Raw genomic sequence first — 24,358 nt, forward strand, 5'->3', positions numbered from 1 at the left:
AGTAGAGTGCAACTGTGCTTTCATACTGAACTGAGAAACATTTTGAACAGCCCCTATTACAATAATCCTATGTATTTTTCCAATGTATTAGGAAAAATATCTTCACTAAAAGGCTTATCAAGCTTTGGAATAGGTTGTCCAGGGCAGTGTCTGAGTCACCATCCCTAGAGGTATTTAAGACACATGTGGTGCTTAGGGACAAGGCTCAGTGGTAGGCTTGGTAGTGCTCAGTTAATGCACTCAATGACCTTAAGGGTCTCCTCCAACCTAAAAGATTGGATGATTTTAAACACTACCTGGCTGTGCCCACACAGCTGCATGTCTGCTGTCTGATCTAGGTTAGAAATAAGAAGCTTTAAAGACCTATTGATAATAGTGCTAAGAGGAGAAAATTGCCCTGATACCACACTAGCAAGTTCCTTCATACATCATAGAATCATACAATCATGCTTGTATAGACAAGGCCTCCAGAGCACATTAAACTGTCCTGTCCTGGAGGTGAAACTGGGGTCCTATCATGGCCAGAACAGTCCTTGAGAAGGCCTGAGAAGAGGAAGCAGCATATACCTTAACACCTTCTAAATCACACAATTTAGTGCTGGGCACCCTCTGACAGAGATAATCCATGTCTACAGTAATTCAGGCCCAGGGCTGCCTGGAGTTAGTGCTCATTCAGAGAACATTCCTTTAGTCAATGATATTTAAATGTAGTTTTGATTATTTTCTACAGAAATTAAGTTTGCGCAGTAAAGCTGTGTGTACACAGCTCCACACAGCTCTCAAACACACTAAACAGCTCCATCCAGATTTGGGAAGTGGCAGTGATCTCTGAGATAAATACATGTGCAGAGGTCTCACACAGAGACAAACCCTGCCAGTGCCTCCTGCAGCAGAAGGGTCCCATTAGACACTGGAGGTGGCACATCATGGAGGTTGCGGACAAGGAGAGAGCTTCTGCCAAATTTTACACCCTTTCAAACATCATCAGCTAGTTTGACAAAACAAAACTCTAAAATAAATCAGACGTCACTTACTCCATTGTCCATGGTACTGCTTGTTTTCCCCAGGCAAGATGAGGTCCAAATGCTATGGATTGTGAGCTTCTCTAACACATAGAAATACGTGCACATACAGATACATAGACATACAGATATACACAGACCCAAGCCAAACAAATAAGCATTCAGTTTGCTACCTCCCTTAAGCCACCTGTTTTCCAGCTTTGCACCATCACCTTGTAAGCTATGCTGACCTTTAAGCCTCTTCTTGGGGAAAAACTTTGGAAGCTTTGTTAACAAATTTTTGCTCTTAAACAGATGCTGAAGATAGCCATCTTCCAATTTGCACAAATCGACTGTTGGATTGTTTGTTAGTTTGTTTTCTGTAAAAAGAACAGTTTTAAAATACATATACCACTGCACCTCACAGTTCTTTAGCGAGAAGTTTCTCCCTTTCAAAAGCTTCCAAATAAATAATCATACTTTCCATGGAATGTGGGACTCCTGCTCTCTGCTGGACACAAGTTCACAGACTTCAAACTAACAGAGGAGCAACCCAGCCCTGACTTTTCAATCAAAGCTGAAAAATTAAGACCTTCGGACAAAATCTGAATTTAAAGGTTCAGGCCTAGGTGCAATTTTCAGCTAAAACTGAGACAGTCAGGCAGTTGCCAAATGAAAAATCAATTGATTTTACTGCTTGGTTCATGATTTCCCTTCAACACACAGAAGTAGCTACATCTCGTTCCAGACCTCATAGGTTATTTCTGCATGTGGCAGCACATTTGCAAATTCCATGACTAATTCTTCCAAAGGTTCAATAAACACACCTACCTTCTTTGCGTAAAATTGATTTGCTTTGCATTTCATAGTAGATGGAAAACAACAACTGACTTAAACAAGAGCCTACTTCAAGCAAACTGATATTCAGATATTGTCCATAAATGGGACCCTGGTGAATCACAAAGGCAAAAGCAGAGGCCTGCATTACTTATTTATGGAAATAGGAGATTTGATTGAACTAAGATAGAAAGAGATACACAGTGTTATCATATTGATGATGCTCACAAGATAAACAGGAATTAAAAGGAAGCAACTGTCCTACACTGGTGTCCCTGCTGTATTCCTATCAAGGATCTTTCATGTGATCAAACAAGAGCATACATCCATCTAATCAAATGGACTAGCACAACTAGACTTCCCTTTTGTTATGCTTATTCCCAGCTTCTGCTGCCTCTTTCATTCCTTCTGACCGCAGAAGGAATTTCTTTGAATTTATTATTCATACTTCACAGTGTTCCCAAATGACTTTAGGTATGAACCCAAGAAAAGAGGCCAACATATATTAGATGTGATTACGGATGGAGGAGAATTGAATCAAGTCTCTAGATCCCTTATTTGAAATAAAGCCTCACAAAAACCCAGCAGAAGCCATGTACACTGAATGTCCTGGTTTGTGGCTCTTTGAGGAAAGGAGTGGATTTAAAAAAGCAGGGGAATATATGGTCAGTGACTCAGGCTCTTTCACTAGCTACAAAATAACAAGCCACTCTTATATCTCCAAATCAGAAAAACAACTGAAAGTCAGAATTACTCAATCCCACTAATGACACTCAGAACAATCAGTTACTGCTCATGTTCTTTGCACACACTACTTTTGTAATCACTACCTCCTCTTCTGGCAATTTTGTACAAGTTTTATTTTCTGAAGTGGGATATTGCCAGGGAGTTACTCTGTAAATATTATTTCTGGAAGTGATAGATCACTTGTGCACGTGGTGATTTAAAAATTCATAATTAACACCTCGTTACCTCCCCAGGTGTATATTGGCATGTCCACCTACAACTGGAGCCAAAAAAATTCAGATGCTAAGACATTCAGCTTAGCACTGTTCTTTCAGTGAGTGTCCTGCTAAATAAATACATTTAAATAGGGGTAGCTATGAGTTTCTTCCACAAGCCACAGTTGAAAATGAAAACATACACCACATAAAAACAGCTATGGTGTATCAAAGACTTATTCATTTTACCTGAATACATAGTTGATGTACTGTTGGTCCAGATCACTAGGAGATGAGGGAAAGAGAAAAAGGTGGGTTTTTTAACAATGCACTTCATTTGGTGTAACAGATCTGTATATTAAGCAGTATTAATGTACTGTAATGTAAATTAATACTGTACTGTATTAATGTACAGTAATGCTGTAATATTACATTATATTAATTTATATAATATATAATAAGGTTAACATTAGGTAATACTAACATTATATTGTAATTATAAACATTATAAACATAATATAGTAATAATTTTATCAACACAAGTCAATTAATTATCATTTAAACAACATATTAATTAACTCAGAATTCACACATTATTTCTGTTGTTACTGTCCATGGAAGTTTCATTTAAAGTGAAGATAAAGTGAGACTGATTAAAATTTAGACCCTTTAACCAGAGATGGAAAATGGACTTGAAATAAATAAGCTTATCCATGCATGTATATTATACATCATGTGCAGTATCAATACATCCATCTCCATCCATACAGAGAACTGCAGATTATAGACACTGTGAACATGTAATGCCACCTGATTCCAAGACTACTGTTGTGTGGTTGCAGTTCTAACATGCACATGGGATTAGTGCAGGGTTTCAAGGTGTTTAAGGTACTCAGTCATTCCCTCCCTGTGGTAAGTCACCAGCTGCTGAACACTTTTGAGACTGTGTCACAAAGGGAGATACTGACAGATTCAAACTATGCAGCTTTCCATGTGAACACAGACTAACATTTCCTCTGAACACCTGTGCCAGTAATTAGGGGTTTCTTTTCCAGGGCTGAGTCATCACCCTTGGATAATACGCTGTTAAAACTAATTCAGTGTTCCAGTTAGTAGTATAACTATCAATAACCACATGCTATTGTTATGAACAATAAATAACACTCATCTTGCAAGAGAAGTTATTAATGATTAACCAGGAGTGGCCCAGCTCCTGCTGATCATGCAGAGCTCCCTACATCACAGCCATCTCTCCTTATAAAAGAATAAGAAAACACATTACCTTAAAGAGCCAGGTTTCCACAACTTGTGAAATATTTTGTAAGCCCCTGTAATTGAAATGACATGTGTAATTACCATATCGTGCAATCATTCTGACAAACAACAGCTTGTTTGGCCGTGGTACTGGCAGAGATGGAACCCCTCTGAATTACAGTTTAGCAACATGGCACAAAGGATTTCTAAACCATGAGTAAAACGAACCTGTTGCTTCAAATTAATGGTTTTCAAAGTGTTACCAGCTCTGAGTACAGTCATGCTTTGTGGTTCTGCTAGTCCTTCTGAGGTCAAGACATCTTCTAGCTCACAGCAACAACAAAGGAGAGACTCTGTGTGTGGGTTTGTGTGTAAATACATACAGTGTCACAGAATGGGTTCTTCAGCCCACACCATTTTGGGGGTAAGTTCTGTGACATATATGTTCATCTACACAGAGCTGTTGGCTCTGATCCATCTTTCCTATTTAAAGTTCTCTCAGCTCTAGGGTCTCCAGGTCCTTTACATTCTTGACCTGCCTGTCTACCTCTTGTTAACTTACATTTCTGTTCTGGGTAAAGATTTGAATGCTCGTGGAAGAAACAACACAGCTTCAGGCTCTATTTTTGCAGACCCGTTCTTTAAGGCTTTGGGGTGATTTTTTTTGATTCGCAGACAAAACTAGAATATGAAAAGTAAATGCAGTAGAACACTATGAAATAGATGTCCTCAAGTCTGCCTCCATCAGACAAGATGAAGGGTAGAACACACATCCTTTCTGTAATGCTCTGTCTCAACTTACTATGCAGTAAGTGAGTTCATCTCTTTGCCCTTTCTCGTAGCACCTTCATTTCAGTTGATAGGAAATCTAATTACACAAATAACTCCCAACAGCCATATCAACAACTCTCAAAACCAAGAGATGGAAGGCAGCTATATTTTCAGCATAAACATTATGTTGGCACTTCCTACACATTTCAAACACACAAAAGAAGCATTCTGAAGACTCTCTAAGTTATTTTCCACCTCCATGACCAAACACTGCTTTACAAATGAGACCCCTTGGCCTTGAGAAAGAAAGAACATTGCTCATTACAGCAAACAAGTATTTGAAGTGGAAAATCCATAGCTTTTACTTTTATATAAATGAGCAAATGTTTACCATATAATATTTCTCAAAAAACTACAAAACTATTTCTTATTTTTATGTTAACAACATTTCAGATGGGGATCTCTAGGCCTCCCTAGACAGGAATACATATAAACACATTACCTCTGCCCTGAAAATTTTACAGTATGAATAGAAGAAATAAAGAAGGAATCATCCCTGATCTGCAGACAAGACTTAACATATGAATGAGTCACTCAGTATATAGGACAGATAAGAATCAAATACAAGTCCCTTATTATCCACCAAAATACTCCAAAAGACAAAAATCTCCTAGTTAAATATTACTACTCTTGTTTTCTTCAAATTTTCTGGGTCTGACTGTGTCTAGCTTTTCAGGGAAGAACTACGATTTATCCAAATCAATGTTTGGTCTGAAAAAAAAGACAGAAGAAAACCTGATGGATTATGCAACTCATTGTTAAAATTTTTTAAAAATGCATATGATTGCCTAAAAAACCCCAACATTTCAACATCCTTCCTCTGGGACCATATTCCATGATATTTTAGTATATTTTTGTCAGTTTTTAAATAAAATCTGTGTGTGCAATAAAGTTCCAAGTACAAGTTATTGCTTGTTTTTTTCGTGTTTCTTCTCCCCTCAGAAAGAAGTCTCTCTCAGTATGCAACCATCAAAAAACAACCAGAAAAGTTTAGTGCTGATTAAAATTGTATGTGCATTTTCCCATCCACTGTTAGCAGACTGCAATAGGTAGTTTGTTCCGTTGCTGTTTTCAACATAAAAGCTATAAAAAGAATGCACTTTCTTATATTTACTGATCTTCGTTCTTTCCAAGTGTTTCTTACGTATAGAGTCTCAAATACCAGTAACTTCATAATAAAGCTGGTTTCGCCAACACATTTACCCTTCCTAATTCTTTTTCTAGAAGAAAATTACTTACCAACACAGATCAAGTGAATTAGAGCCCATAAATATCCGTTTGGATCAAACTGCAATAAAGAACATCTACATAAATAAAAGCATGATCGTGTAAATACACATATTGCAATTTCCCTGCAGTTAGCTTTGCAAAGCAAGTACAGTGAGTGGGAGCAGTGCTACAAAGACAGGGAAGATGACTAAAGAAGACTAGGAAGACTGAAATTCTTCCTGTCACACTTAGAAACCTGGCATATGTTGGTTATTCATGCTCTCAGCTCGTCTCAGCAAGGATAATTCTATTTCCTTCAGATGTGTACACCAATTTAAGTAGTCTGAGCATATGGACCCCAGCCTATTTGGTCTTGTATTGACAATCAGCGACAGGCAAGGTGATCAGACGACCATCACAAAGGTTTTTGTCTTGTCTCCTTTCCCCTCTGAGCCTCTGCAGCAGCTAAGCAGTTTCTCTACAAGGCTCCAACTAAACAGAGTATCCAAAGGAGGGCTTCAAATGGACGTCTGTCTGAGCAAAGTAGGCCCTCTTCACAATCAGTAGGGAAAACCAAACATTTTTGAGAGGAATTCACCTGGCATATTTTAGATGTCTGCTTTCAGATGAGATGAATTATGTACCAGGAGATCCTGCTCTGCGCCATGGACTATGATGAGAGCGAGCGCAGGTGCAACACCTCCGATGGCCACATTTGATCAGATGTATCCAGACAAGTTCCAGACTCATCCAACTTCAGATATTAACTAAGGTATCTAAAGCAAGGAAGCAGCTTTCCTAAGTGCCTGAAAGAGAATCTCCAATGAATAGATCTTTGCTGGATGGAGCACTCTCTGGAGGTACCTCCTTTCTTTCTCAGGTAGATACAGAAAGTGGATACAGCGAGAACAAAACTAATTCAGGAACTTCCTGAAAGTACACAATTAATTCAAACCTAAGTGATTTGCTGTAAGCCCTATTAAGAAGTAAAACTGTGGTTTCCCCTGCCACCACCTTCACCAAAGAGCTGTATGTCCACACTGCTCAGGGGTTTTACTATGATGCGAACACAGTAAACCCAGCAAGACTACAACACAGCAACAGCAAACATTTACAATTCCCTTGCAGGAATCCTACTCTAGCTTACAAGTAAAAGCTGCATCCCTCATATGCTGGCAAGATGTCAAACATCAAGGCCTAACTAGAGCTGCTTTACAAAGCAGAGCTCACCTGTGTGTCGCAGAAAGGAAGGCACACTGCTGCTGCCAGGAGGAACAGCACACTGTGGAGAAGAGAAAGAAAAAAAAAAAAAAAAAAGCAAGACAAATGCTTTCAACCTGGTTTTGTACTCTCAGCAAAGTAGAGGCAATTCCAGTCAATTTTACACTGACACTTCCCTTACTTAATTTTCTTATTCCGTATTTAAAAAGCAATTCCTGCCACCAAAATTGAGTTTTACATCATGCATTCTTCATAACTTGTACACAGCAAAGTTTTATGGGAAGAGAAGCAGCACAAAACATCGCAGAAGTGATGAAAGCAAGTATTTTTAGTGGAGAATATTTTTCTTCACTAGCCATCTTGGTTCGCTAGGCTTTTTCAGAAAGCCAAAATCAGCCAATTTCTGGTTGAATGGCTACCAAAAACTTCTTTCATTAGGATGAATTGCCTGTTACAACAATTCCAGCAGATGTGACTCCATTACAAGTGTGACATTGTTACTCCAGAACACAGAGCAAGGTGGAAGTGACTGGTATTACACTAGAAATGTCTTAAGGACAGCACAAGTCCTCTCCTAGCCCACTGACTCAGGCTAAATAAATTCTTAACCTGTGGCTGAGTCAATATTGGTTCAAGCTACATGGAATACACTGATGTGGAATTTCTGTCGACTGTCACTATTAATACTAACATACAGTTGGTTTTGCAGCTTATTTTCCTACTCTCTAAGGGCATGGGAAAAGACAGAATAAAGATTATAAAAAATAATAGTATCCTTGACAATAATCCAGTGGTGAAGACAAGGCCACAGTAAGTCAGATAATGGAAACAACAGGAAGAAATTAGGAAGATAATGCCTCGAAGTATACAAAAAAATAACCCAACATTATCCATTCTTAAGCACAGCTAAAAGATTACAGGATGTGGAGGACAGCAAATATCCATTCTTCAAGGAGATGTAGGGGGCACAGAATCAAATTTTTAACATATGACTGGTTGACTTCTGCTTGTCCCTTTCTATCTCCTTTTTGAAGCCTAAACAACTAGGGCCAACAGGGGTTGGCAGTTGTGTAGCTTAATATCACAGAATCATCAAGGTTGGAAGAGACCTTCAAGATCATTTGTCCAACCATCAACCCAGCACCACCATAATCAGCCTAAACCCTATCCCCAAGTGCCACGCCCAAACAGCTCTTGAACATTTCCAGAGATGGTGACTCCATCACCTCCCTGGGCAATTTATTCCAATGCCAAACCACTCTTGTAGTGATTTTTTTTCCCCTAATATCTGATCTGAACTTCCCCTGGTGCAATTTAAGGCCACTTCCTCTTGTTCGTTCACTTGAGACATGGCAGAAGAGACCGATGCCAACCTTGCTATGAATGACTCTAGCAGAAATGGGTCTCATTTACCTTTCATTTCTAAGGAAAGGCATTTTTAGCTACTTTCTAACACACTAATTATCTTTCTCTTACTGTTTACGAACTTCAAACTCACTGGAATTTCAAACATGGTTTCCATCTCCTTTCCAAAAGCATTGTTATGAGCACTGATTTTTCATTCATTTCATTTTTGTAAGGAGAAAAAAACATATCTATTCAAGCAATCGTTAAAAAAAAAAAAAAAATTAATTACTCCTGTGTTGCAATTTAGGCTCACTGCCCACAGGAATGCGCCTTACATTCTTCACTGTTTTGGTGTGACATTATCTGAAGCAACTACAGAAGCTGGAGCCAAAACAAGTCTGAATCTGAATCTGAGTAGTTTTAAAAGCTTACCTACAGACTTTCAGATGAGAGGTCTGCTGTAAAAAAGAACATATGATTAAAACATTAAAATTTAATGATAAAAAGGGTAAAATAGTGTTTTCTCCTTCCAAAATCTGGAAAGTGATGACAGCTGATCTTACTGCACCACACACATTAAAACTTCAACAAGCAATATTCAAAATTTGAGCACGGCTTAGCAAATTTAACTTGACAAAGAAGAATCAGGATTACAGATAAGCCTACTCCACCTTGATTTATATTTTCAGATTGCTTATCAGCAAGTAAACCTAAAACCAGACACGAACTTCATGCCTGCTCCTCAAACTTGACTTGAATTATACCAAAAACGTGTAAAATATGTACTCAAATATTGAGTTTTCTTAATTAGGTACTGCCCCATTCAAATCAGTCTTGATCTAAACTCATGAAATTTTCCCAGTTCTTGATATGGAATTATTCCTGAGAAGCTTCCAGTTAGGCCTGTGTTTGCATTACCCTTGTCCGTAGTGCTTTTGTTTTTAAAGACAGGAGTCATAAACTTCTGACATAGAAGGAAAATATGGAACACTTTGACAGGGACACTAATCAGAGGACAATGACACAGGGACACGCCATGGTACACACTGCTATGTCCCTTAGGCATAACCTTAGTGATCTCTTCTGTTGTTAGATGTAGTAAACACTCATTTATCTTTCTTCTTTATAGACAACAGATATAATGAATGGAAGATGCCTTTCACAGCAAGCCAAAGGCCACTGTAGAAACAACTTTGTGATGAATGATTTCCCACTCTTAGATCACACAGCAGCTCTGCAGTTAGTTAGAGAAACATTTCAAGAAAAGCCTAAAAAGAAGGCTCCCCAATTCAGTTTGTGAGAAAAACACCCCAGCTCTTACAAAAGGGTACAGGAATGATTCTCCTGACTTTCACAGGGGCAGAATCTCAAGCATTCAAAACAAATTCAAAAATGTACCATTCCTTCTGCATTTTATTTGGAGATGTGACCTATCTGTAATCATACAATACACTATATCTATTATACTGATTAGTTCTAAGGACATAATCCTCCTTCCTCTCAGCTCAAACAACGAGATTTTTATGTGGGGCATGAGAGAGAGGGAATATTAATTTTCAAAAGGAAAAAACAAGCAGGACCAAGCCAGTCTTAAAAATGCAGATCAGACTGGTGATATGTATTTGCACTGCTTCATCAACTAAAGGGGAAAAGGAAACATCAGTATAGATACTTGTCAACAGCAAAAAGCTCTCTCTGGGTCTCATTAATGAGTAGCTATTACAGTGAGTCTAGAAAAGTAGATGGCACTAATGCCTGTATTCTATCACAGGAGTTACCTTGACTTGATCAATTACCTCTTTCAGCACAAACTTCTGGAACCCGCAGGTTACAACTTCTGCTGCGTTGTGCACAGTGAGGAACACTGGGATTGGCTGCCGTGGAGAGAGAACAAAAATGCCCAAATCAACCCAGAACAGTCACACACATAGGAAGGGGCACTCCTCCCAGAGACAGCTGTCCCACATGTCTGTGGTTTGGGGTTTTGTTTTTGAAGCTGTAAACCCATGCCACATTGCCTAAAAGAGATTTAACCCATTCCAATCACTACCACATGGTACAGGCATCTTTAAATGCAGACCCTGCTGCAGACCTGCTTGCTGTTTCTCCCACTGCTGAATACTCAGTCAGTTTGTTTGTACATAGCTACCCCAGCAAGATTTGCCCCAGGTTTCTGCCTCTAGTTTTCCCTCTCTGATCCAGGATCTTCAGCCTCCACCGTAAACAGTTCTCATTTGTTGTCCCATTTCTGTTTGCTGATACTAAGAATACAGTGTGACTCCTAGCAACAGAACTGTGGGCAAGATGATTTTAGGTGATTGTTTTCAGTTACTGCTAGGAAGAGCTGCCCAAAATTAGGATAGAAATGCAATAGTTCATATACCAATGATGTCAAAATTATACCCACTGAAGTATCTGGACACCATCCCAACATGAAATCATTAAGAAACAAACCCCAACGATAACAATAATGAATCAAACACCCATTGCCCTGGGCAAACCCAACCAGAATTAGTGGTTCATAATACTTCCTCCAGATCAGATCCATGGTCTCTCAGACAGTTGAAACAGAAGCAATTCTATGCTCTGATTACGATAATCTAAAGACTAAGCCAGTTTAGGAAGCAGTATTTCCCCACTAGTGTATAGTATTTAAATCACAGTAGCAGAGAATGAGTTAATTTCTCAGTGATGTCCAAGCTTTTAAGTATCAGATGATATAAGCAGCAAATATCTCTCAAATGTGACTTTACGTATTTTCTGTAATTCTCTTTTCTTTACCATGAAGCCAGATAAGCATTGCTCATTGAACATTTTAAGTCATGATGAGAACTGGGGTGGATCCATAAACACAACAGTTACACCTAGATAAGAATGAAAAGCACACAAACACAACTGGCATGAAGTTGTTGGACCTAGCTTCACCAGTCCTGAAAACCAATTCTCAACCCTGCTGCTGGACAACTGAGAGCATAAACCCAGAAGTATCTAACATAAAAGCACTCTGAGCTTGACACAGCAGTAGGATATACAAGAAATACCCATAAACAAAGGAAAGTTGACAGCAGAATTTACATTCTTCCCTTCATGAAAGTAAATTTGTTGGGTTTTTCTTTCCTCCCTTCTGCTTTTGGCTCTTCCAAATATGTTTTGGAGCCAACAATGGCTCCAGTTTGCCTAGCCCAGTTAACCTTCTCCATATGTCTATTGCCTTTGATGCAAGTAGTTCTTAAATTTGTGAGTGGGCTTAATGCTTATGAAAAGAAAGGTTTACTGGCTGGGCAGGCAGGGTGAATAGAGACTGTACAGATCTCCCCTCACAGCTCTGCATACTTTTTTTAATGCATCACAGTCCAGAGCTAAGCAGTCCTCCTCCAGTTCTAGCCCTGAATCCTTGGTCTGGGGAGATTGCCAGCACCTCTAGGAAGAGGCACAAACAGAGATTAAAGTTGTAGCTTTGCCAATATACAGGAGTGTTTGAAAGTGGGTCCCCTTGGATTTGATAATAAAAGTACACATAATTTCTGCTTTAGGAACAAACCCACTTAACTCAAAGATGCTGTTGAGATGAGCCAATTCAGCTATGATTTTGGGAGAGTCCACTTTCCTTCTCACTCTGTCATAAAATTGTTGTACACAAAGTTATTGTAAGCAAAGCTTCTCTATAGGATTGAATTTAGCCCCACTACAAGGCAGCACATAATAATTATGGCCTAAGACTAGTCATCCTTTTGTCTTGCCTCATAAAACAGCCACAGAATTAGATCTCTAAATCCCCATTCATGTACAACAGAAGCCATTAAGAAATGGAGATGCACCTTAAAAAATATTTGGGATACAAATCAAAACCCTCCACAGCCCTTCTGCCACTCCAGTGCAGTTCATTCATGAATGACCAGAGCAGGAACAGGAGGTTGACACAGTAACTTACAGGATGACTAGGAAGCAAGAAGTAATAGAGAGGATGTGATTCATAACTCCTCCACCACCCAAGTGAGCAAGCAGAAAAGATGCTCCTGCATCTTTCAAGCTTTAGTGATGCTTCCAGACAGGGTTTTCCTTAGGGAACTTTGCTTACCTTACACCAAAGAAGCCCAATGGAACTTCCTTTGACAAGGAACCAAGAGGAAGTAAATGCAATCACCCTGAGACAGAACTAATCTGGGAGCAGAGGGCTTCTGAGCAGCTCTGTGCTTTCCCAATATTATTTGGGTCCAAGATAAGGCCTCCAACCTTGCTTACGAGGACAGAGACCTCCTGTTCTTTTCTGTTCTATCTCTCTGCTGGGATTTTCAAGGGATCACTACGATCAGAATCTGGTAAAAACGTCCCTTTTGATTCTTCTTGGGGTTTAGGAGGTGACAGGAGCAAGCTGGCTCTGGAGTTACATTTAGATGCATTGATAGAATGCAGAAGGGAACTAGTGCATGATATGGGCTTGCAGACTGCATACAGCAGCAAAAAATTGTTATTTTTTTAAAATTAGTGCCACCAATTTATTTTACTTTTTTAAAGGAAGACTATACAATTTAAGCATAAAGCATTCAAGTTTCATGAAAGCAGATTTGACATTCTGTAAACATTTCGTAAATTACTGTGATGCAAATGAATCATAAAACAGAGTAATCTAACCCTTCCCATAATTTCTTTCCAACTTTCTATTTATTTTTTCAAATCCTGCAAAGAATCAAAAGCTTCTCACCGGAATGGTCTTCACCAGTTTCCTGGAAGGATTTGCCACAGATCCCACAACCCCCTTCCTCCTTTTACAAAGTTACAGCTACTGATTTCTTCAGCTTCTTCCCTACTTGTACAATTCAGACCACTGAGAATCTGTTCAGCAAAACACTGCATACTCTGGAGAGATGCTGAGTGCTTCGGACCGTCGCAGAGATTCTTTCTGATACTTAGTAGGAATGAACCAGTGCATTAGCTCCATTAACAATGGATCTATTATTTAAACCCCTCCTGCCTCCTTTCCCCTCAACCCAGGAACAGCATTAAACACCATGTATGAAGGGAATGGTTTTTGTTTACAAAGTAGAGATAATAAAGAACTGATTTCTACTGGTTCATTTCTTACCAATCTAGAGAGTGCCCTAGAGCCAGCATAAATAATGCCCACAAAAAGTATTGATGCAGGAAGCCATGACAGGATTTCAGACCTGTGAAAAGAATTAAAATCCCATTATTTCACCACATTCTGTTTACATACAGAAAGCAACAGTTGCATGCAAGGAATGTAATAATATGCAAATACGTACATACAATTCAAACATGCATATTAAAGTCACTGTCTGATTGCTCAGTGCTCCTCCCATTTACTAAAGAGTCCAAGTCAGAAATTATTCATTTTATCTAATCCAAGACAGGAACTGACTGCAGATATATTTTGTTTGTTTTACTCTTTCCCTGGCTCCTCTCCCTCCAAAATCCTGTTGTTGTTTTTTTCTCCGTTAGAAATTACTCACATTGGTTTTAAAGGAGAGACATCTCAACTAATTTCCTTGATATTCTGTGAAAGGAACAAAACCTGACAAATGAAGGCATAAAATGGCTCACTTGCACAGACAGCACACATTTTCACTATGTACAAATACACTTGGCCACCCACACATTCATTTCTCAGCCAGATTTACAAAGAGACTCTTCCTAAAGATCACATTGTCTCTGTGGGAGCCTATCTCTTGAGATTTCCTAATGATAATGCTTTGACTAAGCCAAACTCCTAGAGGCAATTTGACAACTAATGGAGGGATGAAGTCATCAGATTGATTTGATTAATTTTTTTTAGCCATGGTTACTGCAGTAGGGTCAGGTTTCAGTTCTGAGAAGAGGCTTCAGAATTTGCACTTTTCCTATTTTTGATCTTGTTACTTAAGGGGAAAAAGGAATCAGATAGGTGGTAAATTTCAGAGAGAATAATGTAAGATTTTGGGCAAGGGAAGAAAGGAGTAGCAGTGAGGTAAAGGCCTGAATCAAAGGCTTCCCAAGACTGAAGACATGGCTGCCCCGTTCACTCTTCCCAAGCTTTAAATTAAAGTGGAGGGAACATTAGTGATCAGTGCTGGTTCTTGAAAAAAAAACCCAAACTGCTTGTAGTTCCTTAATTTGCATTTCACTTCTAATTAACATGTAAACTTGAAATGCAATTATAGATACTGGTACACCACCACACTTCATGGAACACCAGAAAACAGACCACTAAATGATGAAGCCAGAACACTATGAATGAAGAAAAAACATGTGCAAAGATTCACATAATCACAGACAAGGGAAAAACCATAAATATCACATTTCCTCTGTTATATATATATATATTTTTCCAAGACACTCAATCAAAAACCCAGGGCCACAAAAATAATCTTTAGATCCTTTCACCAGCATAAATATTTGCTCTGGGTTTTCTTGAGTAGTCACAATAAATTTTTATAAAAATACAGTTTCTTTTGAGGTTATTGACTTCAACTGGAATTTCATCAACCAAAATCTAATACTGTCATACCTCATTACCAATGAATTCACATCAGACACCAACAAAAATACCCCCCACCCTATTGGAACAGCAACAAATGGAAGAAAGGGGGAGGGAAGAAAAGAAAGTGGGTCTGGGAAGATAAAAGGAACACATGATGAAAACCAAATTTTCATTTAGAACATAAAAATATCACTCTTTCATGTTCCCCACCACTAAATTGTAGGAATCCTAAATATGTCCTCATCTCCAATGCAATTCTGAGAAGTGCAGTGGAAAAGGACTTCAGATGCATTTTCCATGATGTAAGGGTAGAATTTTATGCTGCCAAGTGGGAATTTCAGGACTGAAAAAGAATGCACGGATGTTTGATGTAACGTGTCAGCATCAACAATCTGTCTTGTATGTAAACCAATTAGCAGCTTCTTATGTTGGCAATACAGTGATGTACATGCAAAATAAAAAAAGAACTGATGAGTCTGTGGTCGTTTTAGGTCTAAATCCAAATCCCACTATAGGCAATGGCAGGTTCCCCCAAACAACACTTAAAGTAAGGCTCTGAGCTGCTGCTTAGCTGTGGGTGAAATGCAGCACTACGAGAAATGTCAACCAGAACACATCAGACTTATGTGCCTACAAGAGTTAGGCAGAAGCTGGGCAGCAGACTGCAGCACTGGAAGAATTATGCAGATGCTGCATGTTCCTCTGTGCTCCACAGAGCCCTTGTTTTACTAATACTAAAAGCTTTGCAGTCAAAATTTGCTGTTTAGAAGAAATTATGGAGAGTCCCTTACAGTATGTCCTGGGGGGAAGCAGAGGCAAAGCAGGTTATCCACAAAATCTAAGTGAGATTACTCTAAATAATATGTTTTCATTTGGTCTTTATAGTGAGGTTAGTATTCTGGACTTTAGACAAAGGATGATGATCTCTATGTAATAATTTAACTCTGCTGAGACACTTAGGGATAACCTGAATGGGCTCAGAAAGTATATGAGATCAGTCCATGAGACAGAAAAATCGAGACTTTTTGGACATAAACAAACAAATGGATGGCAGTTTATTATTTGAAGCATGATGAGACTAAAGACTGGCTATGATATTCCTAAGTATCCTACACATACAGCAACTCCTCCTCCCAAAACAACAGACAGATTCGGAGACAAATATTCTGTAAGGGGGGGTGGAAATGTCCACATCCCAGTGGTAGTATTAAAATCACCTTTGCACATTATGTTTGTTCATTTGTTTGTTTGTTTGCTAGTGAGTTTTTTGGTTGGTAGTGCTTTAGAAAACCCTCTGGTTTTTTGTTTTGGCTTTGATTAGTTTTTTCTCCAATACAGGAGATACATGTTACAAATCCACCTCTGCAAAGCATTAAAGCATGTGCCTAATCTTTGTGAAGAAGGACAGGTTTAAACTCATGCTTAAATAGCTGGATGAATTATAGCCAAAGCATGTCAATTAATTCTGGTTGTTCCATTCAGTCTATTCTAGAACAGGTATTCTCTATTAACTAAGCTAATGAAGAGGTTTCTCAAGAGGGATTTCAACCCCTTTCCCTACAGTGTGCTGACATCTAGTGGCCTCATGTCTCCAGGGTCAAAATACGAACTAATTTTTCATCAGAACTTTTCTTAGATAAAAACAATCTCTTCAACATCGGAGAGTAGTTCTTGTCCTCTATTTTTGTTAATATCTTCCCAGGTCTTGAAAAGAAAAAAAGTATCTTTTCCATGATGGGAAAAAAAGATTCAACTTCTTTAATTTCGTTATTTAAAGCAGAAGTAATCATTAGTGATGAAAAGCTGAACTATAAAAGGACATTACTGATGGCTGTATTCCTCTAGACTGTTCTGTGAAACAATATAAATTTGATAATAATATATATATGTATTGGTAACTGCCAGTAAAGCTAGGTTTGGACCCTAATCCTGTCTCTGCCAAAGACACTGACAGCTTTTATGATATCCTCAGTTGATTGCAGCTATAAAATGGGAAACTAAATTCTGTTTTCATTTACGACCTCACTTATATTTCCGTGGTGATGTAGTCATTTGCATGGCCATGAAAACAGAACACAGCCTGGTTTTTCTGACATACTCACAGGATTTCATTCTAAGTGAGGAGATTTAATTTTTCAAACCAACTCTTTGAATCTTAAACAGAAGGTTAATCAGTTGTCACTTGCTAATACAGAATCACTGAGAAAAAATTACATTAGAAGGGAAGTCTGGCAGTCACTTAGTCCAAACTGTCCCATCTTCAGAGTCAAGTCGCATTATTCAGGTCATCACCCAGGAAAGTTTTTAGTATCTTCTGAGATGAAGACTCAATGATTGCTGTGGGCATACATCCTCTAAGTGATACCATTTTGCACAACAAAAAAGATGCTACATTCCATACTGCAGAATGGATCCACCTGAGCAGAGTACAGCATGATGACTCTTCTGAATTGTGCTGTCACACTCAGTTCAAGGAGATGATCTTTGTCTACAAAGCACCATTTAATTTGGAGAGTGATTGTCAGCTAGGAAAATGTGAATGATGCCCATTTAGGAGACAGCTCTCAGAAAATGGCAGATCACATTTGTAGACTTAGCCCCCCGAGGGTTTTGTGGAAGGTTGTGTCAATGCTCTTAATTAACATTTCCAAGGTTTCTCTTACAATACTAAAAAAAAAAAGTACAGGGAAGAGATATGGACAGATGGTTGGACAAGATATCCTAATTGTGTTCACTAAGAGCTTTTTGGCTATCTTACCAAAGTTAAAATGAATCACTTTATATTAGTAGTCGGTTTAAGTGGGTGTCACTGAACACCCATTTGACTAAAATGTGAGTTCCCTTCTACATCTGTGAAGCAGAACACGAACACACCCACCCCAGCCTCTATTTTAGCCAGTTAGTAACATCCACAACCAACTTAACTATGTTGTAGTCCAGCTACAGAAAATAAGTGTTTGGCAAAAACCAAAAAACCTACAGTACCTTGAACACAAGTTTATCTCCACCCAGCCCAGCTTCCAGGAGATGTGAAGCAGAAGTCCACCCACCAGTGTCTGCCACCTGAAACAGAACAACACTAGGAAATAATATGTGTGGCCTAGGAAACACGTGCAGACAATTTAGAGTAAGTAGCAAGTAATGCACACTGATTTCTCCTACACTTTAAAATAAGTTATCAGCTTTCTTCTTTCTTAAGCTTGTGGTTTTCAGACAGCTGTTTCAGGTTTCATGGGTGAAAATCCTTGAACATCTAGCACAGTTCAGACAGAGATATTGTACTACAATTTTAAATGACATTAACATCCGCAACATATAGAATTGGGTTGATTTATTATTCCCATTTGTTGCAATGCATTTAAGCAATTATTTAAAAACTTTTTCACACATACACAAATAAACAAAGATTAACTCTATGCAGTGTTATTGCAGTTGGACACTGCCAGAGAAGAGTGAGCTCATTTTCCACATGGATATGGTAAATATTCAATGCTACTATCACAGCTCACTTCACCTTTTTTTGGATGAAGAGCATATGCGAGCTTAAAAGCCAAGTTTCCCTGGCGTTTGTGGCAGGTTTGACCATGGTTTAGCCAAGCCAGTGCTGAAATCCCATCAGCTTTATTGAGAAGAATTTCCTCTTGTCTCAGGTTTTAAGGACAGAAGTTGGTGACAGCTTCAGATGCGTAGGACTACGTGGTACAGTCTTAGATCATACAGGGAACAAAACCAAGGACAATGAACAATAACAGCATGAACTAAGAATTACATTCTTTTTCTCTTTGCTCATCTGTCATAGGTCTAAGTGAAAGTGCATCTGAGCCACTTTAAAAATTTCAAGGAAAGGTCACTTTTAAAAGCCAGAACTGACAGAAAAATATTAAGATGCTGAAATGCATTTCCAAATAATAGAAAAAGGAAATAACTGTGGTGAAACAGATGCGATAAGGTAGTTGCTTGCCATTGAAATATGCTTTTCTGTTGGTTTACCATGTCTATTTTACACAAATTACTCAAAACCCTCCCCCTATACAATTAAAGTCTCGTGCAAGAGACAGATTCTGTGTATGTGCCAAAACTGAAGAAAGCATTCATTGCATATTTAATTGAGCTGAATACACTCAAAGTAAGTGGAGATTCCCAAGGTAATTATTCCTAGAGTTGATTGCAGTCCTGGAACTGCAAGTCAGGCAAAAATGTAAGCCATGCTAAGCAGCAGAAAAGGAAGCAAAGATATCCAGTGTCTGCAGGTTTTGACATCTCAAAAGAACAAATAGGGGAAGTCTTGACTCTAAGAGGCCAGATTTTCACTAAATGTCTCATCAACAACATTGACGGTATATATGGACACTTACCAAAACATTAAATTTCTCATTACAGTTATTGAGATATGACGGTGACTTGTGATGCAGAGTTACCAAAAGCCAAGCAGGAAAAGAAGCAACATGGTATTTGTGGATGCCTAAAGATGGGTTTAAGGCTGGTTTTTTCTAGCATAGCAAAAGAACGCACCATAACTGCACACTATCCACGAGTGCCATTTCCAAAGACAAGAGGTTGTACTGTAATTGCTACTTTTCTATGCTGAAGCATAAGACTTTAAGGAAAATGAGAAATTATGGACTATATATCTTAATTACATCATCTCCATGATGTTTAAAAATTAACCAAGACACTTTAATGAATGCTTTATTAAGGCTTCATGAAGTATGTTCTCCCGACAGCAAAAGCCAGTAATGACACGAGGTAGTAAAGGTAGCTTCAGCATGAAACAGCAAGACGTTAAAGTCATTTTTCAAACAACTGTATTCTTAAAACAATACTTACCCTTGAAAAAGGGTAGGATAGGTAAATTGCAGGACAGACAGGACATACTGGAAAACAAATTGCAAATTAATGGACATCAAACACCTACAGTTTATAATATTAACAATCATGAGCAACAAAACATAAACAAAAAGTTTTCATTTTTCTATATTTTGGTAGAAAAGACAAAAAAGAAGTCTAGTAATTTCTCTTGCTGTGGTGTATTTTCTCCCCCTTCTCTCACTGGGCTGCACTGTGATCTCTGAAATGCTTGATAGGCCTCAATCTTGATGAACAGCATCTGGGCTAAGTTCCACTTGAGCTTATGAGAAACACTGTCTGCTCCCAGGAACTTAATGTTTTTTAACAAACAGCCTTGGAGACTTATTTTTCTTGCCTGCATAACAACCCAAGCAGAACAATATTTTTCTTACTGAATTTCCAAAGAAAGTTACCAACCCACATTGCAGCCAGGATGGAAAATTACTTCATCGAAACCCAACTCTCTTGTGACCCTATAAACAGCATTCCTGAGTGAGACCCTTTGAGCTCTCCCAGACCGCAGCAGGATGCAACCAGCAACGTCCCTCTGAGTGGGACACCTCTCAGAGCCAGCAAACCCTCAAGTTTGCTACACTTGGAGGATCACTGAACGACGATAATGGATCCTGGGCTGATACCATCCACTCCTCCAGGGTCAACCCTTTGCCTGTGAAGAAGATGCAAAGGCACCCGATGTGAGTACTTCACTGAATCCGAGGGGAATTTTTCCTGGGTATACCGTGTACATGCTCCTTTAGATCTGAGTGTGTGTGAATGTGGATATGCTGTAGCAAATTTGTTATGAATATTGCTCTCTTAGATTCTTAAGTACATTAGGTTCATAAGTAAGATAGGCCTGTGAGTCACTGTTGTGCCTATATTAAATTCTATACAAACCTTTCCTTAAATTCTGTAAATTAATCTTTTGATTAAGAGCTGCTACATTTAAGTGCTGTTAAAACCTTTAGGCTAAACTGTTGATCAAATCTGGGGCTAAGTTTGGCAAGTAGGTCCACTATGAATGCTGTGTGAGTGTGTTATTTCCTTTTATCCTTACCCTTTCCTATTCATACTTCATTGTAGATAATTTTAGGTCGATTGATTTTTAGATTGACTGATTTTAGTCTGATTTTTCTCTGTCTGCTTTAACTGTCTAATAATGATGTAGTAGATGTAATGATATAGTAATGATGTAATAACATAGTATCGATGGTAGTAGAGTGAACCTTGCCAACAAACTTTGTAGTGATTTCACTTTAATATTAAACCTGTTTTTGCCCATCCCTTTGCCAGTGATTCTTTGAGTGACCTAAAACACGAATTTGCGACACTTCCCATGCCAGAACTGGATGCTGGATGCTGCCTCAGTCACTGTGGAAGGTAACAGACACTAAAGTACATGAGGCATAGAGTGAACAATGGAGAAGGCTGTCATCTGAATTGCACTTTCACTTTCTGAACACACTCCATACATCACACTGAATGGAAAAGGATTAACAGGAACAAAAAGCCACAAGCACCAGTCAGTTAAAACCGTATCGTACCAAAGAGGCAGTCTTTGGCAGAACCAAGAGCAATAATCTTAACGTAATTGCCTCCTCATGACTAATGTATCTTACAGACTTAACATTCTGCTCACACACTATTTTGTGTAAAATATTATGCAGCCCATAAAGCCCATCAGAGATGTAATACATGGGGGTAAAAAGCAAAGCCTCTGTGTCATTGCTTTAGTGTGCTTTGTCTGGGCCTGCAAGTAAGGATACCAGTAGTGTCTCTTCACGTTATATATGTATATATGCAAATATGAGGCATAAATACATGTCTTCCAGGTCTAGCAACTTCCCATGGAGAAGTATATAAGTAGCACTTCTGCAAAGGAGAATAATGATTGAAGCTTCCTCAGAGGAAATGAAAGGTACCTGCTGTTCCTTCCAATAGCCAGCAGAAGCTGTCAATGGCAAAAGGAGAAGCTGAAAGCTTTCAGCAGAGACGAAACTGTGCTGAGCACCTTGCAAGGTTCAGTTTTCAGGTGTGTGGGATGTCACTAAGAAGCTGGCATCAATATACATAGACAATGCATGTTGATTCACAACAGGTCCTTTTACACATACACCTGTGAGAACAGCCATGTGCATTTTAAATCAGGACAATCTACCTGCACATATCTGTACTCCTGCTTGCATTTGCACACCACCTGCAACAACTGAAAGGTCTATATTCTGGTTATTTTTAACTTTATTACACTAAAACCTACATTCAGGTTTGAGAATGGAGGCCCTGTGTCAATGTCCCTCTGACTTCCTCTAAAAGCACAGTTAAGCCAAGTACCTTTCCCAATGCATGATGCAACCTGGCAGCTCTTTTAGCCCCTTTCTGTTTATCTAATCACTGCTCCTAGCAGTCTGTCAGATCAAGTGCATTACCTCTCCCTACAAACTTTGCTTCATGTCTGGACTTCAGTCTACTTCTGGACATCCTTAATGGCAAATGTATCTCGGAACAGAAACCACTGGCCAACGCCCAGAAAAGATTTAATTTTCACCTCTGAAATGCTGCTTTCCTCTAATCCTCCCTCAGAAAATTCATACTCTGATTGCTTCACCAGCATTTTTTTCTTTCAGAAATCTGCACCACAAATACAGATGCTCTCTGATAAATAGGATAGCACAGAGCAGTTACTGTATTTCCTCCTCCCTGAGTAAAAAAAATTGCTTTCAATCTATGCTTAAAGGATACGATTTTATTCACAATGTGGCCATCTTCAGCCTACTTCTTCTGCTTAGACATTTCAGCAACACTAATAAGAAATTGTTACACAGTGGAAAACAAAATTCTTGTCCTTAATTTGTAGGTTAATTAAGTTGCCAAAGGAACAAAGTTGCCATGGAAGTTAATATTTGTTTCACTACTGAAGTAATACTTTGAATATTTCACATTTTTTCCTTGGATAATTGATATTATTGTTCCAGTTAACAGATCTTCTTTTGGGAATGAGGGCAGCTGCCAGAGTGAAATACATACAGCATCAGCGATACTTTCAGTGCAGCATAACTTCTGACTCTGTAACACTTCATTCATTGGAATGATATGATGTCAACCTCCTTGCCCTCCTAAACAAGACAATAGTGGAACGTATGTGGCCTGGAAAGGTAAAGATGTCACACACAGCAAAACGAAACCGGCACGCTATCCGCAGTTTCGGGAGCACACTGGGATGGGCGGCAGGCTGAAGTGCCAGGGACTTCTTCACTCGTGGGGTAGTCCCGTCCGGGAAGGGCTGGTCCTCCGGCTCTCCCTGAGCAGGGCAGGGAAAGCAGAGGGCACCGTCTCTCCTCTTTCTCCTCTTTCTCCTCCTTCCTCCTGGCTCCCTGCACTTTCCTCGCCCCCCGCTCCCGGCAGCTGCGGACCGGCTGCCCAGCACCCCCGCACCTCCCTGAGCCCCGCCCGGCCCGTCCGAGACCGGGGCGGCCCCGCGCCCGCGCTCACCTTGTTGGTGAAGCTGGAGGCCAGGTAGAAGAGGCAGAAGGCGAGGCCGCCCGCCGGCTTCTTCAAATACATCAGTCAGCGCGGGCGCGGAGCGCGGTCCGGCGGGCGGTGGCCATCGGCCATGGCAGGGACACGTCGCCTCAGCGGGCGCCGCCTCTGCGGGGCCGCTGCTGCCGCCCGGCGGCCGTGCGGGGCTCAGGGCGGCCGTGCTGGGCTCAGGGACCGTGCGGAGCTCAGGGCGGCCGTGCCGGGCTCAGGGACCGTGCGGAGCTCAGGGCGGCCGTGCGGAGCTCAGGGTGGCCGTGCGGGGCTCAGGGCGGCCGTGCCGGGCTCAGGGACCGTGCGGAGCTCAGGGCGGCCGTGCGGGGCTCAGGGCGGCCGTGCCGGGCTCAGGGACCGTGCGGAGCTCAGGGCGGCCGTGCGGGGCTCAGGGCGGCCGTGCGGGGCTCAGGGCGGCCGTGCCGGGCTCAGGGACCGTGCGGAGCTCAGGGCGGCCGTGCGGAGCTCAGGGCGGCCGTGCGGGGCTCAGGGCGGCCGTGCCGGGCTCAGGGACCGTGCGGGGCTCAGGGCGGCCGTGCCGGGCTCAGGGACCGTGCGGGGCTCAGGGACCGTGCGGGGCTCAGGGACCGTGCGGGGCTCAGGGCGGCCGTGCCGGGCTCAGGGACCGTGCGGAGCTCAGGGCGGCCGTGCGGAGCTCAGGGTGGCCGTGCGGGGCTCAGGGCGGCCGTGCCGGGCTCAGGGACCGTGCGGAGCTCAGGGCGGCCGTGCGGGGCTCAGGGCGGCCGTGCCGGGCTCAGGGACCGTGCGGAGCTCAGGGCGGCCGTGCGGGGCTCAGGGCGGCCGTGCGGGGCTCAGGGCGGCCGTGCCGGGCTCAGGGACCGTGCGGAGCTCAGGGCGGCCGT

General features: G+C 40.6%; 1 protein-coding gene across 4 annotated transcripts in view; it reads right to left on the reverse strand.

Annotated features, from left to right (window-relative positions):
- TMEM241 (transmembrane protein 241) overlaps positions 1–23,611 on the reverse strand; it is a 60,091-nt gene extending 36,480 nt beyond the window's left edge. For 2 of the 4 annotated variants that reach the window (XM_032123565.1, XM_032123593.1), the window contains exons 1-10: positions 23,457–23,611; positions 19,947–19,993; positions 18,105–18,182; positions 13,725–13,806; positions 10,438–10,515; positions 9,074–9,099; positions 7,304–7,355; positions 6,104–6,152; positions 4,062–4,107; positions 3,029–3,064 (exon numbers count right to left, since the gene is read on the reverse strand). In XM_032123565.1, coding sequence (XP_031979456.1) covers positions 3,029–3,064; positions 4,062–4,107; positions 6,104–6,152; positions 7,304–7,355; positions 9,074–9,099; positions 10,438–10,515; positions 13,725–13,806; positions 18,105–18,182; positions 19,947–19,993; positions 23,457–23,528 — 566 coding nt within the window. In that variant the 5' untranslated portion in view covers positions 23,529–23,611. Of the gene's footprint in view, positions 1–3,028; positions 3,065–4,061; positions 4,108–6,103; positions 6,153–7,303; positions 7,356–9,073; positions 9,100–10,437; positions 10,516–13,724; positions 13,807–18,104; positions 18,183–19,946; positions 19,994–20,384; positions 20,609–23,456 lie in introns of those variants that run through there. The other 2 variants (XM_032123574.1, XM_032123583.1) reach the window with 2 other exon arrangements.
- Positions 23,612–24,358: the final 747 nt, after the last annotated feature.

The sequence above is a fragment of the Corvus moneduloides genome, chromosome 1 (genome assembly GCF_009650955.1).
Source record: "Corvus moneduloides isolate bCorMon1 chromosome 1, bCorMon1.pri, whole genome shotgun sequence".
NCBI lineage: Eukaryota > Metazoa > Chordata > Aves > Passeriformes > Corvidae > Corvus > Corvus moneduloides.